The sequence below is a fragment of the Phyllopteryx taeniolatus genome, chromosome 15 (assembly GCF_024500385.1).
Source record: "Phyllopteryx taeniolatus isolate TA_2022b chromosome 15, UOR_Ptae_1.2, whole genome shotgun sequence".
Classification (NCBI taxonomy): Eukaryota; Metazoa; Chordata; class Actinopteri; order Syngnathiformes; family Syngnathidae; genus Phyllopteryx; species Phyllopteryx taeniolatus.
The window spans coordinates 3,564,989-3,585,829 of record NC_084516.1 but is presented as its reverse complement, the minus strand read 5'-3'; the positions used below and the strand labels follow the sequence as shown (position 1 = coordinate 3,585,829).

Sequence of the window (20,841 nt, the reverse complement as noted above, 5' to 3'; positions counted from 1 at the left end):
AATTAGCGACAGTAATGTTGAACATGTCAGAAGTGGGATTCAAGGGTTGTCTCGCACCATAAAATTACAAAAAACAGCTCCTGTGGTTTTCAGGTGTTTATTGCAAATACACAAAATATTGTCACAACAATTGGTGTCAGAAGTGGGATCCAAGGACTGACCACACCCCCCCCCCCAAAAGCGACCAAAAGATACTCTTTACTTGGTGTACCCCATTCTTTATTCCAGTAACATAAACAATATTTCGTCAACAATTGTTGTCAGAAGTGGGATCCAATGATGATGATGATTATTATTCTTTTATTTTATTTAACAGTTAATGGCAGTAATTGAGAATATATTGCCACAACAATTTATTTCAGAAATAGGATCCAAGGATTGACTGGTCACACAAAACAACAAAAATAGCACTCTTGGCATTTATGACAGTAAAATAGAAATATCACCCATAACCACTTCAATTGGTGTCAGAAGTAAGGTCCAAGGATTGAACTCTTGGAGTTTCTCAGTGTTAATTAAAGTAGGAAAAATGTCTTTAACATTTGGTGTCAGAAGTGGGATGGACGTTCAACCATCCTCGCAAAATGACAAAAAGCTTATTAAGTGTTACCCAGTATTTAGTACAATAATATTCAAAGTATTGCCACATAGATTGGGGTCAGAAGTAGGATCCAAGGATTGCCCAACCCCCAAAATGACAAAAACAACTCTTTTCTGGGTGTGGCTCAGTGTTAATGACAGTAATATACAAAATATTTCCACAACGATTGCTATCAGAAGTTGGATACAAGGATTGACTTGCCCCACAAAATGACAAGAAAAATCTTACGATTGGTGTTTTATTAACAATATCATACAAAATATTGCCGTTTAACATTTGGTGTCAGAAGTGGGATGGACGTTCAACCATCCTCGCAAAATGACAAAAAGCTTATTAAGTGTTACCCAGTATTTAGTACAATAATATTCAAAGTATTGCCACATAGATTGATGTCAGAAGTAGGATCCAAGGACCAACTAGCCCCACAAAATGACAAAAATACAACAACTCTTGTTTTTTCCCAGTATTTATTAATCTAGATCATCTTTGCCGCAAGATATTCCCCTTTACCTGGAATGTAAATCATTTGAGCGGACAAGTCGTGCGGTATTACGCTTCCTTCGAGCTCAACGAGCTCTATTATGAAGCGCCGATCTCTTCACGCGTGGAGAATCATTTTCACAGGTTCCACTGTGAACTTCACTCCAATTCAATCCATATTTAATTAACATCCTTTTTTTTTTTTTTTTTTTGACAAATTGCCTTTTGGCCACGCAGTTCTCCATTTGTGCTCATTTGCTGGCTTCATTTTACGTCCTTTGTGTGTGTGTGCCGATGAGCCCCGGCCAGCAGCCGTCGGCTTTGAAGGCGTCATCAGAGAGGCAGGATGAAATGCTGGCTGAATGTTCATCTAGTTTCCTAACCCCCCTCCCGTCCCGCTTTGTCCCGTCCTGTGTAGGTGATCCAGCGCAGGGAGGACGGCTCAGTGAGCTTCTTCCGGGCCTGGGAGTCCTACCGCGAGGGATTCGGGAAAATCACCGGTGAACACTGGCTCGGTGAGTGGCAAAATCTGCGGTTTATTATTATTATTTTTATTTTTTTTTTTCCCATGGCAAAAGAAGTTACCTCTATTCACGCTTACCTTTGCTTAGTGTGTTGCTGTGCTGGAGTTTGCTGTATGATTCTCAGCCCTTAGTCTCCCATTGGATAATATGTGTCTCATGCCGAGAAATGGATGAAAGAGATTTTTCTTAGCGTGCGATGTGTTTAATGCAGCGTCCATTTTGCAATTTACAAAATGCTGATGGTCCAAAATTAAGGCATGGCAAAAACTACAGTAATTTGGGTAACATTACTTTGTCTCCTCTCGGATAAAATGGTTTGATGCCAAGACAAAGATAAAAGACACGATCAATGACCTCCATAATTTGTAATTATGATACTGTCACTATTGTTTCTGACTGGTGAATTCAAAAATGTTGATGCTGGAATATTGTACTCCACAGTCACAGATTTTCTGTAGCGGCCCTTAGTCTCCTCTTTGATACAATTTGTTTCAAGCCGATAAATAGATAAAGGAGGCTGTCCCTGACCTGTTCTATTTGTTAGTAGTATTATGCTACACCTTAGTCTCCACTTGGCTGCACTGATCCATAGTCTCCTATTAGATCAAATTTGATTAATGCTGAATGTGACATAAAGGAGGAGATTTGTTAGTAAGCCTCCTTTCATATTTGAATTTGCCCTTAGTGTCCTGTCGGAACACACCGATTGACTTTTTGTTGTCTGTGTAATTTAGGGCTTTGTCATAGGAATGGAAGCAAAAAGGGAACCATTTTAATCTCGTTTTTCACATGTAGAAGCCAGACAGCTAAAAGCTGTTGAAATGGTCGCGGGAGACTTCGCAAAACCGATTAACCTCGCCCCCCTCAGACGCCGTGATCTGAGGATGCAGTCAGTCGACTCCAAGCTGTGACGTCCGTCCACGTTGGTCAGATGCCTTTCAGACAAGGTCACTGCAGGGGGGGGAAACAACAAAAAAACATCGACACACACACACACACACACACACAACCACTTACCTTCTTAACTTCACAGTAGAAACACTTTGGTGCCAAAACTTGAAAAAAAAAAGAAAACACACCGCCTTCCCCACTCGGAAAGCGTTAATCTTTCGCCGAGATGTTGTTTCCCGAGGAAATTTGGCTTCAGCCGCGTTTTAATGAGCTTTCACAGTTGTAACAGTGTTGTTTGTGTGTGTGTGTGTCTTTGAAACCTCTCATCTCAGCTGCACATCAGTTTGGAAGAGCAAATGGAGCCTGAAGAAGAAAAAGAAAAAGTTTGTCTTCATGGTGCGCGCGCGCACACACACACGCACATTCGCACGCTCGTGGTCAAGGTTCTCGGACGTAGAAGACGTCCTCTCTCATCTGCACTCGATAAAAAGCTCTCTCTTGAACACTTCAGGAGCGCAAAGTTCCCCCCGGGGAGCTGGCCCTCGCAACGCAGAGCAGACATAATGTTTGGAATGGACTGTGTGAGCCCTGAGAGATTTGGGGTAAATAGCTGCAAAGTAAATACAAAATAAATAAATCAGTTTCAAAAAACAAAACAGACAAGACCACAACTCCTTTTGATGGCCGGATAGTTAGACTAACAAATGGTCAATTTAGAAGATTCAAGATGAGAAAACAGATCACGCAGTACAAGAGTGTTTAGATAACATTTCTCCCTAGGCCCTTAGTCTCCTCTTGGATAAAAAGTTGTCTCACACTGCCCTCAGTCTCATATTACATATAATTTGAGAGTTGTGGAAAAAAATCATTGTTTCTGCGTTCCAATACAGTATGGTACTCCGCGCTCCAAATTTGTGGCAGCTGCCCTTAGTCTCTACTCGGATAAAAGTTGTGTCATGGCGAGATATAGATAAAGGAGACCCTTGTTCTCCTCTACTCTATTGTTTGTGAACAGTGTGATACTCCACAGTCTCCACTCGACCGCTGCTGCGGTCCCTTGTCTTGTTGTTCGCCTGAGTCTCCCCTTGGATAAAATGTGTCTCATGCTGAGAAATAATTAAAAGAGACCATTGTTCTCCTCTATTGTTTGTAACTGGTATGATACTCCACAGTCTCCACTTTGTTGCGATGGTCCGTTGGCTTGCGGCCCTCAGTCTCCAATTGGAGGTAACTTTGAATAGTTTTTTTTTCCCCCTTAATAAATGAAATCACCTTTTAAAAACTGCTTTTTAAGTTCATTTGGGTTATATTTGTCTGATATTTGCATTTGTTTGATGATCTTAAACATTAAAGTGGGGAAACTATGCAAAAATGTACAGTAAGAATTTGAGAAAGGGGGCCAATACTGACTGTTTTATGTGAGGTAAAAGTTAAAAGCAACACACGAGATGGATGGAGTCTGTGTATTTTCTTGTACTTCTCTTAACGCCCATCGTCGTCATTTCGTGAAAGAAAAAAGCGAAAGGTTGCTCTCTGGTGCTCTAGTCTTCTCTGGTCGCTTTTTTGCTAGCGAGTCGGTTGTTGTTTCTTTGGCTGTGAGGCCGCTAAACGGCGCAGCTTGCGATTTAAAACAACACAAACAACGGGAGGCTCCGTATATCCCGGCAAAACCGAAGCGGGATATACAGGTTTCCCGCTATGTGTACACAGAAGGCAAAAGAGCCAGCAGGCTAGTTTCACTCGTAGTCTTTTGCGGCCCGCCGAGGGTGCGCTATTATCTCGTCACCCCCGTCATCGATTGCCCTCGGGGCAAAAATGAAAAATGGATTCAGTCTGGAGAGAAAGAGCGAGAGAAAGTCATTGCGGCTGCCGCCTCCAGACGACTAATGCTCACCAGCGTTGTTAGCCTGCCACCTCTGAAGACACGGCCTTCTATTTTGCACTACATATTGCACTGCTCTACAAATTGCCTCCGTTTTTTTTTTTATTTAGCCACGGGATGAATCCAAATGTAATAACTCCAAAATGATGGCAACAAGATGAAAGCTGTAGCCGTTGCGCGACAGGAGACAGGCTACAGCACATTGATATGTGCTGTCTTTGAAGCGGCCAATAGGAACGCACCCTGAAATGACATCACTGATATTTTAAACCCTCAAGGCCCCACCCAACAAGTTCCCGGGCCTATCAAATGTAAGACCCTTATGAGCACGCTATGGCTTGATTCTAGTAGTTCTGTTCGTTTCTATGGGGCAAGCTAACAGCAATAAAAATTGTTGAGAGGAGCATTCGCATGAATTACATGATAGCGCACGCATTAATACAAAATAATGATAATCAAGAAACGCTCTTTATTGACTCATTCACTGGCAGCCGTTTTCAAAGCAGAGTTCCTCATATTGCCAGCCGTTTTAGAGCATTTTTTGGCTGATCTTTCAAGACCCACACAATATTGTGTTCTGTGACAGTATGAAAAAAAGTTTATTTCTAGCTTTTTCCCTTCTTTGGTAATCAGCAGTGGAAACATGGGTTGGTTTCACCAAAAAGAAACACGTAAACAGTACAGTGACTTTGACGCTCATAAACACATCAAACAGTACGGTGACTTTGAAGCTCAGATTTTTTTGCTTTTGTGACACCTCAAACTGTAAAACAACAAAAACAAGACAGCTTTTGTTGGCAAATAATAATTGTCTTTACAGATACACAACTACACGGTGGAGAACTGTTTGGCACATCTGCCTCACAGTTCTTCAAATCCCGGCCCCGCCTGTGTGGAGTTTGCATGTTCTCCCATGTGCATGGGTGGGTTTTCTCCGGGGACTCCGGTTTCCTCCCACATCCCAAAAACATGCGTGGTAGGTTGATTGAAGACTCTAAATTGCCCGCAGGTGTGAATGTGAGTGCGAATGGTTGTTTGTTTCTATGTGCCCTGCGATTGGCTGGCAACCGGTTCAGGGTGTACCCCGCCTCCCACCCGAAGATAGCTGGGATAGGTTCCAGCAGCCCGCGACCCTAGTGAGGAGAAGCAGTAAAGAAAATGGATGGATGGATATACAACTAAGAAACAGCGCCGTGAGCAATGCTGACTCACCGTATGGCTCAAGTGTGGCTTTTTTGTGCAACTTCTTATGTGTTGTCAGAGCTGCGATTCGCCTCCTAATCTGTATCTTTTACTCAAACTCTGTGCCGATCTCAAATCCAAAGCGATGCAACGTTGCCATCTGCAGGAATCTGTTAGTCGTTACAGTGGTTTACAAACCTGAATTTCACGGACAAATCTGGCAAGACCCTCTTCCATGCCAACCTGTTGAAAAACATACTCGATGAATATATTCATTGACGGCAGTAAATGGTTGCATTCCATTTGACGAATATAAACGTCCATGGCAGTGAATGACTTAAAAGTATTCTGCAATTGGATTATTGATCCGAAATAACAGCAAGCGTTTCTATTGTGTGGCCTGTATCACAAGTGTGTTCATTCCAACCACGGCTTACAAAGAATAAGGTTCATTATTCAAGGTTGTCGGGTCATTAAAACAAAGTAACAACAAAGTAAGAGTGATGAGCTCCCTTGCATAGTCCATATCAAAAATAGGAGATACTTCTGAGACTCAAATTGCAGTTGTTTTTTGTGTGAAAGTAACTCAAAATTAAAGTGTTTTGGTAGATGATTGATTTATTTTTGACCCCGCAAGGCCACCGTACTTCCAGTTAGTTTGCTCCGGTCGTCTCTGGACGGGAACGTCAACTCCCACCTGCGTTCATCTTCATTTTCTTCTTCATCTTCTTCTGTTTTCTCTTATCTGGCCAGTCAAGCCTGACTGGGGATGTAAACACTCGACAAGAATAAATGAGGACAAATGCCTGTGGTGAGCAGAAATAGCTGACGCGTTAAAGGAAATAGCTGAGAGGGGCGAGAGAAAGAGATTTTCTTTAAAACGACGACATCAATACGGCAACCTTCAAGCGCATTCTGTCGCCGTCGTTGATTCCCCTGATAGTTGGGGGGGGGTTCAAACTGATAGATAAAATCACCTCGCACCATGTGGACATTTACAGCTTAAATCAAGAAATCCAGTGTTTTTTTTTGTTTTTTTTTTTTTTTTTTTTTTTTTTTTGGACAGCCTAGAGTCTGAGGGCATACGTTAAGAACCATTCAGACTAAATTCATATAGACAGACGTTCTCCGTGTGTCGTGCTGTGACCAAAGGTCCATCGAGCTGAACCCCTTTAGTGAGTGTCGCACTAAAATGCCGTCAGTCGACTCTCGAAAGAGGGCGGCCATTCAGCGTTTGGTTCAAGCCTATTGACGAAGCTTTTGGGGATGGCAATTCTCCAACAAAACTACCTCCATTGGGCCATTTGAACAAAACTTGAGCCCGATGGGTGACCAAATTCACGTATGTTTGGCTAGCGGGAGCGCTCTATGCGATCGTCCCTCGCACAATAGAAATCAATAGATCTCCTTGAAAAAAATCCAAAGTGAAAAAAAGTCAACATCACATACAGTATGTAAATTCATAAAACAGTGGTGCCTTGAGATACAATTTCATTTCTCCCATATGTAACTCAAAAAAGCGACACGTTTACACATGATATGACACGAAATACGACACCCGAGGTCCCATTTTAGCCCAATAAGTCCCGAGACTTGGGAAATATAAATAGAAGACGATAAAAAGACAAAATAAAATCTCTTGTATGTCAAATGATCTTTCCCCATAAAAATGAATGGAAATGCCATTAATCCGTTCTAGCCTCACAAAAAAAATCTACAAAAACTTGTGTGTGTTATGTGTTTTTTAATAATCTATCACATTGTACTTTACAAAAACATACAGTAATTACATCATTTAATACAGTGATTCTCAACTGGTGGGTCGGGACCCAAAAGTGTGTCGAGGACCCATTTTGGGTGGGTTGCGGACAGCTAGTAAAAAAAAATTATATTGTATTCCTCTTCTGATTTGTTTTTCGATACAGTACAGAGGTGTACCAAGTTCCCACATAAAACATCGTAGGTAAGTGAGAAGAATGTTACTTTGTTGGGGTGTATAGCCACTAGTTTACTCTCTGTTTTTGGTTGGCGGACGTCATGGCAAGCAATATAACTTTGACGGTACAGCAAACTCATTTGAAACAGCATTTAAAAATATACTGTAAATGTTTTCAGATACTATTCTTTGTTTTTTAACTTTTATGAAAGTGGGACACAATTTTGCAACAATAGGAAAACAGACAGTCGAGAGCCACCGATTAAAAAAAATAAAGTAAAATTGTCTCAAAAGTGTTGTCTGTCTGTTGTCATACAAGAGCGACTCCAACTACCGGAGACAAATTCCTTGTGTGGTTTTTGGACATACTTGGCAAATAAAGATAATTCTAATTCTGATTTAATAGAATGTAAAGAAATACACAGTTTTGGCACTTTTTTGGGTGGGGGGGGGACATTGTGCTGCTCCTTCTGGTGTGACCGACTTGGCCACCTGGGGGCAGTATAATACAGACATCAAGTCACAAAAAAGAGTTTCACAACTGACTCAGTATAAGCTTCAATCATAGTCACATGAGTCGTTTTTCAGAAAGGATAAAGAATATATACACAGGAAAGAGCCAACTGGAAACAAAACACTCACCGGAGAGTGGATAATGACAACTTTGTATGAATAAACTATGCAGCTGCTCTAAAGGGACATATTTGGAAATATGTGACGCATTTAGTTGGATGACACGGGGGCGCAGGGGACGAAATAAAAACATACATTAGCGACATATTGTCTATTACGCAGCGCACACTCGGGTGCTGCTGCAGCAACAGAGACCATAAAAGGCGTAATAAGTTGTATTAACAGCCTTAATGCAGACAAATGTGCTTGATTGGCGGCGGGCAAACATAACACATGTAAGCCCTTATGGATTGTCATTATCCCAAAAAGCAAAAAAAAAAAAAAAAAAAAACCAAAAAATTGCTAATGTGCCTACTCGAGTGTTTAATGAGCCAGCTGTACGGAGTGTGAAGCGAGACCTCGTCAAATTCATTTGATACACAACAGCTTTAGCCTGAGGACTTGTTATGAATCGGGCGCATCGTTGTCAGGGGGAAAAAAAAGTGTGCGGGGAACCAACCTCGCCACTTGTCCACATCTCCCTTATTCTGATAACAATGATATGAAAGTTGTCGTCAAATTTCAATTTTCAATCGGAATGCATGGAAAGACGTTTTTTATGTACAGGTAGAGATATATATATATATATATATATATGTAAGAATTGCAACAGAAATCATGAATTGTAAATATTCATTATTTATATTTTGTTTTTAATTTTTAACACATACAATATACTGTATAATAATTTCATATTTATTTAAAATGTGTACAAATGTATGTTACTTATGAATATTTATATATATGTATTGTGTAGTCTGTATCTTTATAAATTATGAGGAATATTTTGTTCATTCAAATAATAATATAATTAAAAAATACAAAAATCTGGATTTTTTTTGAATGTTTTTAAGGTTTTTTAAAATACTATAAAATATGTATGTATGTATAGATAGATAAATAGATAGCTAGGTAGAGAGTTTTAATACTTTTAGATATAGTTAAGTTGTATCTAGATACAATAAAAGGAGTTGTGTAAACATTTTAACAATTGTTCTGATCATTTAAATGAGACCACAGCCTTGAATAATGAGCGTTTGCAATTGTATTGATATACTGTATATATACATATTTAAAAAATGAGAAAAAAAATACATTCTCTGTTCATCGTGGAAGCCGTTAACATAAACACAGGTCTAGCAAAACAACCAATTGTCACTTTGTATGAATAAAGCAAGAGCCCACAACCTTGAATAATGAGCGTTTGCAATTGTATTCATATACTGTACATATACGTATTCAAAACATTCGAAAAAAAACCAAAACATTCTCATTGTTACAGTATATCTTGACTATCTTGACAGGACCAAGTGAGCTTTCATTAGCAGTCTAATCATCTTTAATTGCCCCATCTCCGACTCATTCCGCATGTATTACTCCTCTAGCTGTAGATTGGACTTGTTCATCCCTCGCCTCAGCCAAAACAAGTCTGACTCAGTCTTGCAGTGTGGGGAAAATAGCTGGCCGATGAGAGGTATCAAATGAAGCACTTTGTGGCTTCGCGGAGAGGGAGGCCGCGCTTTTCTCTTCTCCCTCATTCGTAGCGAAATGACGCGCCAATTCTGGCAAAATTGCGGCCATCTGCCGTCCGCCGACCGGCATGATTGCGCCGACCCTCTCCTGAAGGAAGCGTGGGACACCCGAGGCCCCGGGTGAGGCACGGCGATTGGCAGGGCCTCAGTTGGCGGGCTGCTAGGCAGGGGGCCGGATACCGCCGGAACCCCCCACCACCTCGCAATCTTCACTGAGCAGGAATGACGATCTTGAATAATTGATGGGATTGGAATGCCGGATTGGAGGAGCCTTAACTGAAAACACTTAGGTGCTCTGTGAATAATAGATTACAGAAGGGGGATTGTAGTCGTCTCTTCTTGGTCATGCAGGATACGCAATCATGGTATCATATCACTTGCGGATACGCAATCTCACCACAACAAATTAAGGACAAACTTGGTGAAAGCTGCGAACTGGCTTTTTCATCCTCGAAATGACCAAAATTTGACGTCAAGTTCTGCTCACATTATTGCAAAAAAGCTTGTCAAGGATACGTCCTCCTTCCGATTGAATTCCCGAGTAGGAGTGCATCAAAGCCCTGGAATTGAATCCCAAATGTTTCCACTGAACAGCACCGTCCATAGTCTCAACTTGGCTGCAGCTTGCCCTTTATCTCCACTCAGATAAACTCTCCTTTCCAACAGCCACGTGCCAGGAAGTGAACATAATGTTATTACATCTCTGCATGTGTCTTAAGGACAAAAGTCTTCGCCTTTGAATTTGAGACTTTTATCCAAGAGGAGACTAAAGGCAGGGGAATAGTGCAGTAAAGTGGAGACTGTGGCATACATGGTGCTTTTTCTTTCTACTCTCTGTTATATTTATATTTATATTTAACGTTATACTTTGTGGTCTCCATTTTGTTGCAGCGGCGTTTTTCATTTCTGCCCTTAGTCTCCTCTTGGATAAAACGTGTCTCACATAGAAAAGTGAACACAGAAGACTCTCGTTCTTAAGAAACACGTAATTCAGGTGGAACGAGACAGGCTAACATATTTACTTGTCGGTATATGGCTATTGATGAGGAGATTTTATGTTAGAGACTAAGGGCAGCTGCAGCAAAGTGGAGAATGTGGAGTATCACGCTGCAGTGTACAAAATGACTTTTCTTTTTACTTTGTTGTACGACCGATGCAGCAGTTTACTCCACAGGCTACATTCTTCTGCCGCAACGCTTAATCTCCTGTCAGAATAAATCTCTTCATCCACAGCCATTTTCAGAGAGGTCTCGCGGTCAATGCGCTGTGGTTTTCGCAGTTTCTCGCAGTACTACTTTTTGAAGTGGGAGAAAAGGACCGCCACAAAGCCAACTTATCGTATTTCTCACCACAACAAGCTAAGCTAACGTTAGCTTGTTTGCTTATTGTGCGCCGCGAAGTCACTCCAGTTACAATTCCGCTCAATATCCCGCTACGCTACTTAACATGCACAACAGCGACTCAGAACACTGAATAATCATGCGACAGATACTTTTGTCGACATCAACCCACCCGCGTTCACCTTTGCGTGACCCCCGGAGTCGGCTAAACTCGTTTTGCGCTGACTTTTCTGCCCACACAGTCGGCCCGTGCGCCTCGTTTGCCTTTTGGTTTCTACCCCGAAGCCTCCCTGCCGCTCGCGCATAATTACAATCCACCGCCGCTGCAGTTTAATTCCGCACTTCAAGCCCGGAGTGGCGCTTTAAAGTGTTTCACTGAGAGTGTTTGCCACAGGCTGCACAGGCCGTTTGCCTGAAAAGATATTTATGAAGTTCGCTGTATATTGACTTAATATTTGACAAGAGGTATATTTGCTTGGAGTACAGAATGCGTTTGTGTGGTCAAGGATGGTAATTCCTCGGTTCATCGAGGAGAGTATTTACCACCCAGGTAAAAATAAATAATACAAAAAATTTGAATTAATAGGTGTCAAACTGAAGGACCGGGTGCCAGATCTGGCCCACCCTGTCATTATCTTTGTGGCCCACTAGAGCAAATGAAGTGTCCGCTACTTCTTGTTTCTTGATACATTGATTTGTTCTTTTCATTTTGGCATACAATTCCACCTTTACTTCACTTTTACAGGCATTCAAAACTTTTTTTTTCTCCACCAGATCCCTCCTTAAATTGGACAGTGGTTTATGTATGTTTGATTGTTGTGAACTCAACTCGGGTTACAGGTAACCATTTATTTTAATCATCGATTACTCGAGCGATTATTTTTTTCGATGAATAGGATATTTATTTATGTTTTAAAATTTCTATCCCGTTATTCAAAAACAGGACATTATTTCAAATGGATGGTGCAGAAAATGCATAAACATAAATTGATTATGATTCGGTTACTGGTTTGGTCCATAAAATGGGCAAAACATGTTGATCGTCGTTTCCCAAAGTAAAAGTAAACCTTTGCAAATGTCTTATTTTGATTATTGATTATTTTGACACAAAGATGTTCAGTCTGTTTTCATGGAGGACGAATATTTACTGTTGAGAGGCTGAAATCCCAAGAATTTGGACAATTTTATACTCATTCAAAACCGAAAGTTGGAAAATATTCCCCCCCCCCCCGCCACCAGTTTCACTCATCCACACGAAATTGGGTGGACATGTCTATCATAACAGGATGCACGAAATAGCCTCAAGGACCCATGACCAAAATTCAACAGGAAGTCGGACATTTTAGTTAGAAGCAGCGATTTTGGGCGACTTCCTGGGTTTGTACACGGACAAACTTTTACTGAGAAATGCACCCAAATGAGCCTCAATTGGAAGCAGGAATTTGTAGTCTGGTCTAATTTGGGTTTACACGGCCTCAGAGTTTGAATTCATTTCAGGGATTAGTCGTTAAAAACGGGTCACCAGGGCCCATTCATAATTTCGATGCTTTCCATTGATTGCCAATTCGCCAATTCATGGCAATTGAGGGAGTATATAAAGCGGAATGACAGATGTCTTGGAATTGCGCCAATGCTTAAAAATAACAAAAAGGTAAACAAAATAATAATAATCCTTTGTTTGGGTAATATAATGCCACGCCCCCCAACGTCAGATCCCAACACTGATATCGCAATATTTCCTTTTCGCTGTATAGTTCAAAATTGACATTCTGTCCAAATATGCATTCGCGTGTTATGACAGAAGACATCTGCGTTTGGAGAGATGTCAACAATTGCGTCGATATATGATTGCGGCGAGGACGGGGGAGAAGGGATGCAGGTAATTACCTGCTGCAAAAAGCCTCAATGATTCCCCACGGTTTCGGCTATTGTGACCCAAAAAAAAACGACAAAAAAAATCCATACGCATTTCAGGTAAATATGCTTTTTGCAAAGAGGAAATGTCACATTTTATTACAGCGACTTAAAATATAAATGCAATCCTTGCGGAAGCGACGAAAAAGGAGAGACTGTGATATTTCATAAGAAATATGGAATGGCGCTGTATAAAAACATATAGTAATAGCATAAAGTAGAATGGAAAGAAATAGTGTTTTCGTATTTTTCACTTCCACTTCCTCTTTATCAATTATGTATTGGCTGTTTTTTCCATGATTTCAAGCTTTCATTCGAGAGACATCATCCACTTTTTCTTCTTAGCACTTACTTCTTTTAGAACCCATAGAACCCCAAAAATAAATGATTGCAAAATACCTGCAAAAAAAATTAAATCATAATAATAACAGAAAATGTTGTCACACATTTGGAAGGTCTTGGTTTTGTCTGGGACTTGACTCGCAAAAGTCTCGACCTTGTGTCGGTCTCGGACTGACCGGACGTGGGATTTTCCGTCAAGACCAAAACTGATCTGCTATTATTCAACGTTATCTTTGTGATAATAAGGACTTGGTAAAATAATAAATACTTTCGATTCGTGTGTTACTAACACAGGCAAGCTAACGTTAACTGTTCGTAATACTAATTTTTTTTCCCCCACTCCTTGTACCGTTAGCAGCACTCGTAAACCAGCCTTATACTCACATTTCATTTTTGAATACAGACAAAGATGTATTTATCGCAAGAATTTAGTTGGGGGGGGAAAGGTTTGAAAGAAAGTTTGCTATTTCGGGATGTTGCATTTTTAATGAGTTGGAGACATCGCGTTTTGCACTGTCAACTCTATTTAAGTAAGTGAGTAAGTAAGTGTTGAAAACAGCTTGACGACAAATCTATTAACTCTCTTGAACTGTATGAGAAGTGTCGTGAAACTCCGCCCTCTTCCCTTCACTCCGCAGGAGCCGTGCGGCATTACGTCACCTCAAGATTGGAAGTGGATGTTTTTTAGACAATAATGAGCGAAAACAGTTATGTTACACGCTTTAAGTAAGCTAGTTTTGTTAAAAATGGTAAAGTAAGTTTGTGTACAGATTCATTTCCGACTATTACACTGCTTCGACAGCTCATCGTTTTATTTACTGAATCACACGTGACTGTCAGTCCTTGAAAAAGAGTTTAAGAAGATGATAAACCACAGTCGTTTGCTTTTGTGAAGTATTGTCCAATGACCAATGTCCAACCATTTTAATCAATGACAGCGTAATAAATTTGTGATTTTTTTAGTTTAATTTTTTTTCAAATGTATTAAATTAGCTGAAATGGGGCTGGTTATTTAGGCCTAAGCTCACATAACAAAACAAAAACAAATACAAGGCTGTCACTGTCAGGAATGCAGCTTTTTTGTGCAAATACGCTTGCCTTTGAATGCACCGTCGCATGGCAAGAGCGTAAATAAGAGGCTGTGTTCATGCGCATCAGGGCCTTGGACAAGAAAAAATTATCAACTGGACCAAAAAAAATATATATATATATATATATATATTCTTGTATAATGTAAACAGCATAATTTTTATGCCGCTCTTGCTTCCATTCCGCAGTCAACTCAATTGATTAAAGGATGTGCGTGTTTGTCTACTTCATAAGGTGAGCATGCACAATGACGTGCTGATATGAGTCATACATTTTGCTTATTACTGTAAAGGAAAAATTGTGTGACACAACACCCAAAAACAAAAACAAAAAAGCAAATTCCACTTTGGTGTTACATGTTGGGAGGACGTGAACCCTTGCTTATCGCATTCCAGACCCTCTCGCGACAGGTCATTATCAGGGGAAATTTCCAAATGCTTGAAACAGATTTATACTTATTAAAATCCCCGTTTGAAATCCACTTCGGAAACGTATTTGAACATAAAAAGGAAAAAATCGCAAGCATCAAATACTGTTCATATTGTAGTGTCTGTTTACTTGCATGTGCCCTTAAGAGTATATTGTATACAAAGAAACAGCAATTGGCTATTTTTCACGTGTTGATTTTAACAATGGTTTCCTAATGGATGAAAAACTCTCGATATACACCAGGCTGTCTGCCCTTGGTTTATTAACGCAAAGTAACAACGATGGATTCTGTAGTGTGGCCTGTATCAGAAGTACACGTTTATTTTAACAATGGCTTCTGATGAAAAACTCTAATTATACACAGTTGTTCGCTCTGGGTTTATTAATACAAAGTGACGGCGATCGGTCATTATTGAAGGTTTTAAAATCATTTTAAGTTTGGGATTTTTGAAATGTTCCCTTTTTTTTCTAATTATATTCATACATATACTGTATTCCTTAATTATTTCTGCATAATTCATTTTACTCCTTGTAAAAAATTCAATTATTTTTATATTTGAAATAAAATTTTCAACTTTCAATTTCAAAGCCTTTTAGCTACATATTTTCCTTTTTTTTTTTTTCCATACATATACAATATCTATATTTCTGGGTTGATTATTCACGTCCAAAAGTTGCAAATGAGTCCCCATTTCTTCAATTTGTCATGCCTTTTCCTCCGATGACTTTCTTCAGGCTCCCGATTGGCTCGAGTCCTGAGCGACGAAAGGGGGTTATAGCACCACCTGTCGCTTTGCCGTGCACACGACAGCGTGCTACGTTTAGATATATACATTTTTTGAAACATCCAAGACTGTTAACAATACGAGCTATTTAGAAGACTTTTGTTCAACATGAGAGATGCTCAACATGTACGGTAAATGAAAAATTCTCTCCCGGGAGCTGAGATAAGTATAGGCCTTCTGTCTCTGTTGTTCCTTCCCTGCAAGTGAGATTCAGTACAGGAGATAATGGGGAATTTTTTATTTCTTTTTCCCCCTCTCATGCTGATGAAATATTTATCCGACGCCAGGCATGTACGGTGTTTTAGAAGCTGTCAAAAGCTATCTTCATGTCTTAAACATAACTGCATGCTGAGCAGGTCACACTTAAACATGAGTTGGTTGCATTTTTAATCAGAACTACTTGTTTGCGCCACAGCCGCACAAATATAAGGGATTAATCAACATGAAAAATAAGTCAATTGTCCATATGCAGTATTTAGAAATTCATGAAATGCAATATTTAGTTGTTGTATTCAGCCTATTTCATAATCATGTGTAAAATGGGAGGAAACATGAAATAAATTCCTATTTTAAAGTCGACCGTCGAGGAAGTGGTGGGTGGGATCGATGATCTGATTGGCCGAATCACGATGTCATGCCCCCTGCTACAAATCATTGATTTTCCCTGCAGAAGGAAATATGAAATATATGAACATTAAATAAATGGGTTGCTACATTAAAGAAGAAAAAAAATGCCATTAAATAAATGAGAAAAATCTTTGGAAGGATGCAAATGATTTAAAGTCCATTTAGCATACAATAAATGCACATTAAATCAATCAAAATGTCATTAAATCATAAATGGATAATGAAATACATGCCAATTAAATAGGTTCAAAGCCTTAATAAAACACTGCTTTTCACAGTTTAAATAAGTCATCAAATGAATGAAATGCCATTAAATTAAAAAAAGGAAATCATTGAATACATGCAAATATATGCATCTTTTGTATCCTATAAAATACTTAATTATGTCATTAAGCTATAAATAATAACAATAATAAATAAGTCATCAAATGAATGAAATGCCATTAAATTAAAAAAAGGAAATCATTGAATACATGCAAATATATGCATCTTTTGTATCCTATAAAATACTTAATTATGTCATTAAGCTATAAATAATAACCTACAAAGAATAACAACACCATTAAATAATTAAAAAGTCTTCAAGTAAATGATTACTAAAGACGTTCAATATAATTATTAAATATTTTAGTTTGCAATTAATATTGAATAAATCATTAAGAAAATTGCCATTAAATTAAAAAAAAATCATGGAATTAAATTATTAAAAATTAAATCAAACAAATACAAATGTCATCAATTTCAGTCATCAGCAAAAGGTTCATGAAATTAATTACTGATTCATTAGCCTAATAGCATAGTTGCCTCAGTCTACTTTTTCTTGGTTTCCAAAAATGTAAAAGAAATTTTAATTAAAAAACTGACTTAGGCAATTATGCTATTAGGCTAACAAGCTAAAGGTTTGATACAGTTAGCATAATTGCCCCAGTCATTATTTACCATTTTTGGAAACCAAGGAGAAAAAAAACACAACAAATTCAACAAACATTTTCAGTTTTAACTTAGTGGTACCAAATCAATTTAAAAATAAAATGTTCTTTTGAAAAAAAATTTTTTTTTCTTGTTTTTCAAAAACATTCTGAGACAACTATGCTATTAGGCTAACAATTCAATAATTAATTTCATTACCAATTTCGATGCTGATTGAAGTCTATTTAACTTTTGTTTTCGTTTTAACATTTTTGGAAACCATCCATCCATCCGTTTTCTGAGCCGCTTCTCCTCAGTAGGGTCGCGGGCGTGCTGGAGCCTATCCCAGCTATCATCGGGCAGGAGGCGGGGTACACCCTGAACTGGTTGCCAGCCAATCGCAGGGCACATACAAACAAACAACCATTCGCACTCACAGTCACACCTACGGGCAATTTAGAGTCTCCAATTAATGCATGTTTTTGGGATGTGGGAGGAAACCGGAGTGCCCGGAGAAAACCCACGCAGGCACGGGGAGAACATGCAAACTCCACACAGACGGGGCCGGGGATTGAACCCTGGTCCTCAGAACTGTGAGGCTGACACTCTAACCAGTCGTCCACTGGTTAAAAAAAAAAAAAACACAACAAATTCAACAAACAAGAAGAGTCCAGTTGCCTTGTGGGTTACTATGACCTGGATGACTGACAAGCTACACACACACACAAAAAACAGCGAGCACATGAAAATGATTTATGCTATTAGGCTAACAATTTTCAAATAATTATTTCACATTTGAATTGAATTGATTTAATTGCCTTATTTAATTTCCCACCAACAAAAATGGTTTGCGTTGATTATTAGTCGCAAATAAAACCCACAAATTTGTAAAACTTTGCAGCGGACTTTGTCAATCAGAGCATTTTAATGACGCCTCGTGCTTAATTAGTGATGAACATGTAGCAATGCCACATCATGCAAAAACTGCTGGAGGCTCTTAAAGCTGCAGACTCCCTTTGGACACTCGCTCGCTCCGGATTCTCATTACTCTCTTAAAAAAAATAAAAAATAAAAAATTCTGAATATCAAACAGACAGCTTCAAGGCTTTCGTTTGCGTCCTGTTGTCCAGCGGCCTCGTGGCTTTTCATCTCGTCTGCATTCCATCAGACTGTCTCGCTCTGCTTTTTTTTTTTTTTTTTTTTTTTTTAGGAGTCATATCATCCATGCCTCTCGAAAACCCTTAGGGGGACAAAATGGATGTCCAGTCGGTTACAAGTACGCCTGATCTTGGATATGTCATTTGTGTCATGTTCACGGTCGTGCGCCAGCGGAACGCCGATTTGTCTGCTTGCTTTCAGACGTACGTCGCGTACGGTGGATGTTCACGGATCCGACGGTCTTGAATGTCAATGAGGAAAATTCCGAAATTCCACATCGAAGAGAAAAATTACATAGTAGACATGACTGAAAAATAGACACCAAACCGAAAAAAAAACTTGTATTCATAACGTAGCCTCCAATGCTAAAAAGGCTAACTACGCGCTCTTGTGTGTATTTGTACTTCGCTTTTTGCTTTAGAATGAATTTAATAGTAAATAGAGGCATACTCGGGAAACATGCGTACCATAACATAGCCTGCTAATCTTACGAGGCTAGCTACGTGCTAACATAAAATAGCCTTTTAAGCTAACAAGACTAATCAAGTGCTCCTGTTTGCAACTTTTGTATAGGCACACTTCATTTGAATCTTTTTAATAGTAAATTGTTTTCTGACAGGCGAGCTCCATGCTAACAAAGCTAAAGCTACCGAGGATCGATAGGTGCTACGCTTTTCAACGTCTATGAAGCGCTTTTTGTTTTTGAATGATTTTAATGCTAAATACAGGGCTAGCCAACAAACGCGCATAGCACAGCCTGCTAAGCTAACAAAGCCAGCTATATGCTCACATAGCCTCCTAAGTTAATTAGACTAACTACTGTATGTGCTCCTGGTTGCAACTTTGTATAAATTTCTCACTTTTGAGTGAGTATAATAGTAAATAGAGAGTGAGGCGACAAACATACATAACATAGCACAGCCTCCTAAGCTAATGAAGCTAATTACGTGCCCCCGGTTGGTACAGACATATAACCATCTTGGTGGAGGTTTTGCAACAAAAAAGGCAGACCCCATCCGTCATCCCGGTGAATGGCGTCGTCACGGTAGACATTTTTTTATTGCCTCCTCAGTGTTGAATTACCCGCGCGTGAATTATTCTCGCCTCGATGTTTCATGCACGATGTCATGTGCGAATGCGGCGACGCAGGAGGAAAATGATCGCGTGGGTGGGCGACGTGGTGATAAAGTGAAAGTAAAAATCTGCTGGTGTGGTGCTAAATCATCATCAGCAACTGCCAATTAGCATGACAACCACCCCTCCGTTAAAAAGAAAGAAATCAAAAAATCCCCGCCAGCGAAACTGCAGAGGCTGCGGCGGGATTAAAGGCGGTACAAGCAGAAGTGGCAAAAGTAATTCCCTTTGTATTTAAGTAGAACTACAGATACTTGTGTAAAGAAAAGATTATGGTAAAAAAAGAACTGATTCAACTCCTTAGTCCACAGTAAACAATGTTGTTGATATATTGCAATTCTCAAGGCACTGACTCGATTGCAACTGGACCGTTCTGCTTGTTTTAGAAGACGTTTTGCCTCTTATCCTAATAGGCTTCATCAGTGTATGCGCGCTGTGGCGATCTTCCAACAGCATACAGTAGACAGGACCGCTCTCGCCTGAGTGTTGGTGTTGAAACCCAACTATTTATCCCCAAAGTTAGGAGTCACGCCCCCAACAATGAATGCTATAAACACTTTTGGGATGCAAAACAACGGTCGTTAAAATGCATTGGAGGGAGGCATCTGCCTCGTTAACCACATTCGTTGGCGTGTAATCACCCTCGTTAATATTCCGTTCAGTTGGAGCAATGGTTGTGCAGGCACCTTGAGGCCAAAAGTGGCCCGTGTTGTTTGTTTGTTATTTGTCAGAGGCTAAATAATTGAGTCTCTTTGGAAGGGATACAAGGACAAGTAGGAAAGGAGTAGAAAGTACAAATATCTGTTTTCAAATGTGGGGAGTCAAAGTAAAAAGACATTGGAAAAAATAGATACTCAAGTAAAGTACAGATACTAAATATATACGCAAGTACAGTAACAAAGTATTTGTACATCAGTAATAGTCACGTTCCAACACTGTTGATCAGTATTCTGCAGCATTAACAGCATGATAATCTATAGCATATATTACACTAGCATATTGTATACTACCTTAACGGTATTTAATAATCTTACTCAAATGGTGTAATCACACAATAATCAATAGCATACAGATACATTTTTGAGAGAGCGTATTTCTATCTGGATTTGATACACATCTGTAGTCGTCAAGTACTAGAACATGTTGCCCCTAATAAATACTCAATTAAAATACAGATATTTGAAATTCTACTCAAGTACTGTCGCTTCCTACCACCCGGCACAAGCGCCGCACTTGTTTCCCGGCCTCGTAGTTGGCTCTGAGCGCACACCGTCGGCGTCAACAAGCGACCGAGCGCGCTGTCGTTCATTCATTTGGAATGAGCGCTGGGAGGCAGCGGCGGGCCGGGTGACAGCTGGTGGGAGCGCAGGAGCAGAAGGAAGCGGGAGTTGGGAGGGAGTCGAGTGGAGTTCAA

General features: G+C 39.7%; 1 protein-coding gene across 2 annotated transcripts in view; it reads left to right on the top strand.

Moving 5' to 3' along the window:
* fibcd1b (fibrinogen C domain containing 1b) overlaps positions 1-20,841 on the top strand; it is a 90,160-nt gene that overhangs the window by 55,025 nt on the left and 14,294 nt on the right. For both annotated transcript variants that reach the window (XM_061747515.1, XM_061747514.1), the window contains one exon: positions 1,500-1,596. In XM_061747515.1, the coding sequence (XP_061603499.1) occupies positions 1,500-1,596 (97 nt within the window). The remainder of the gene's footprint in view (positions 1-1,499; positions 1,597-20,841) is intronic.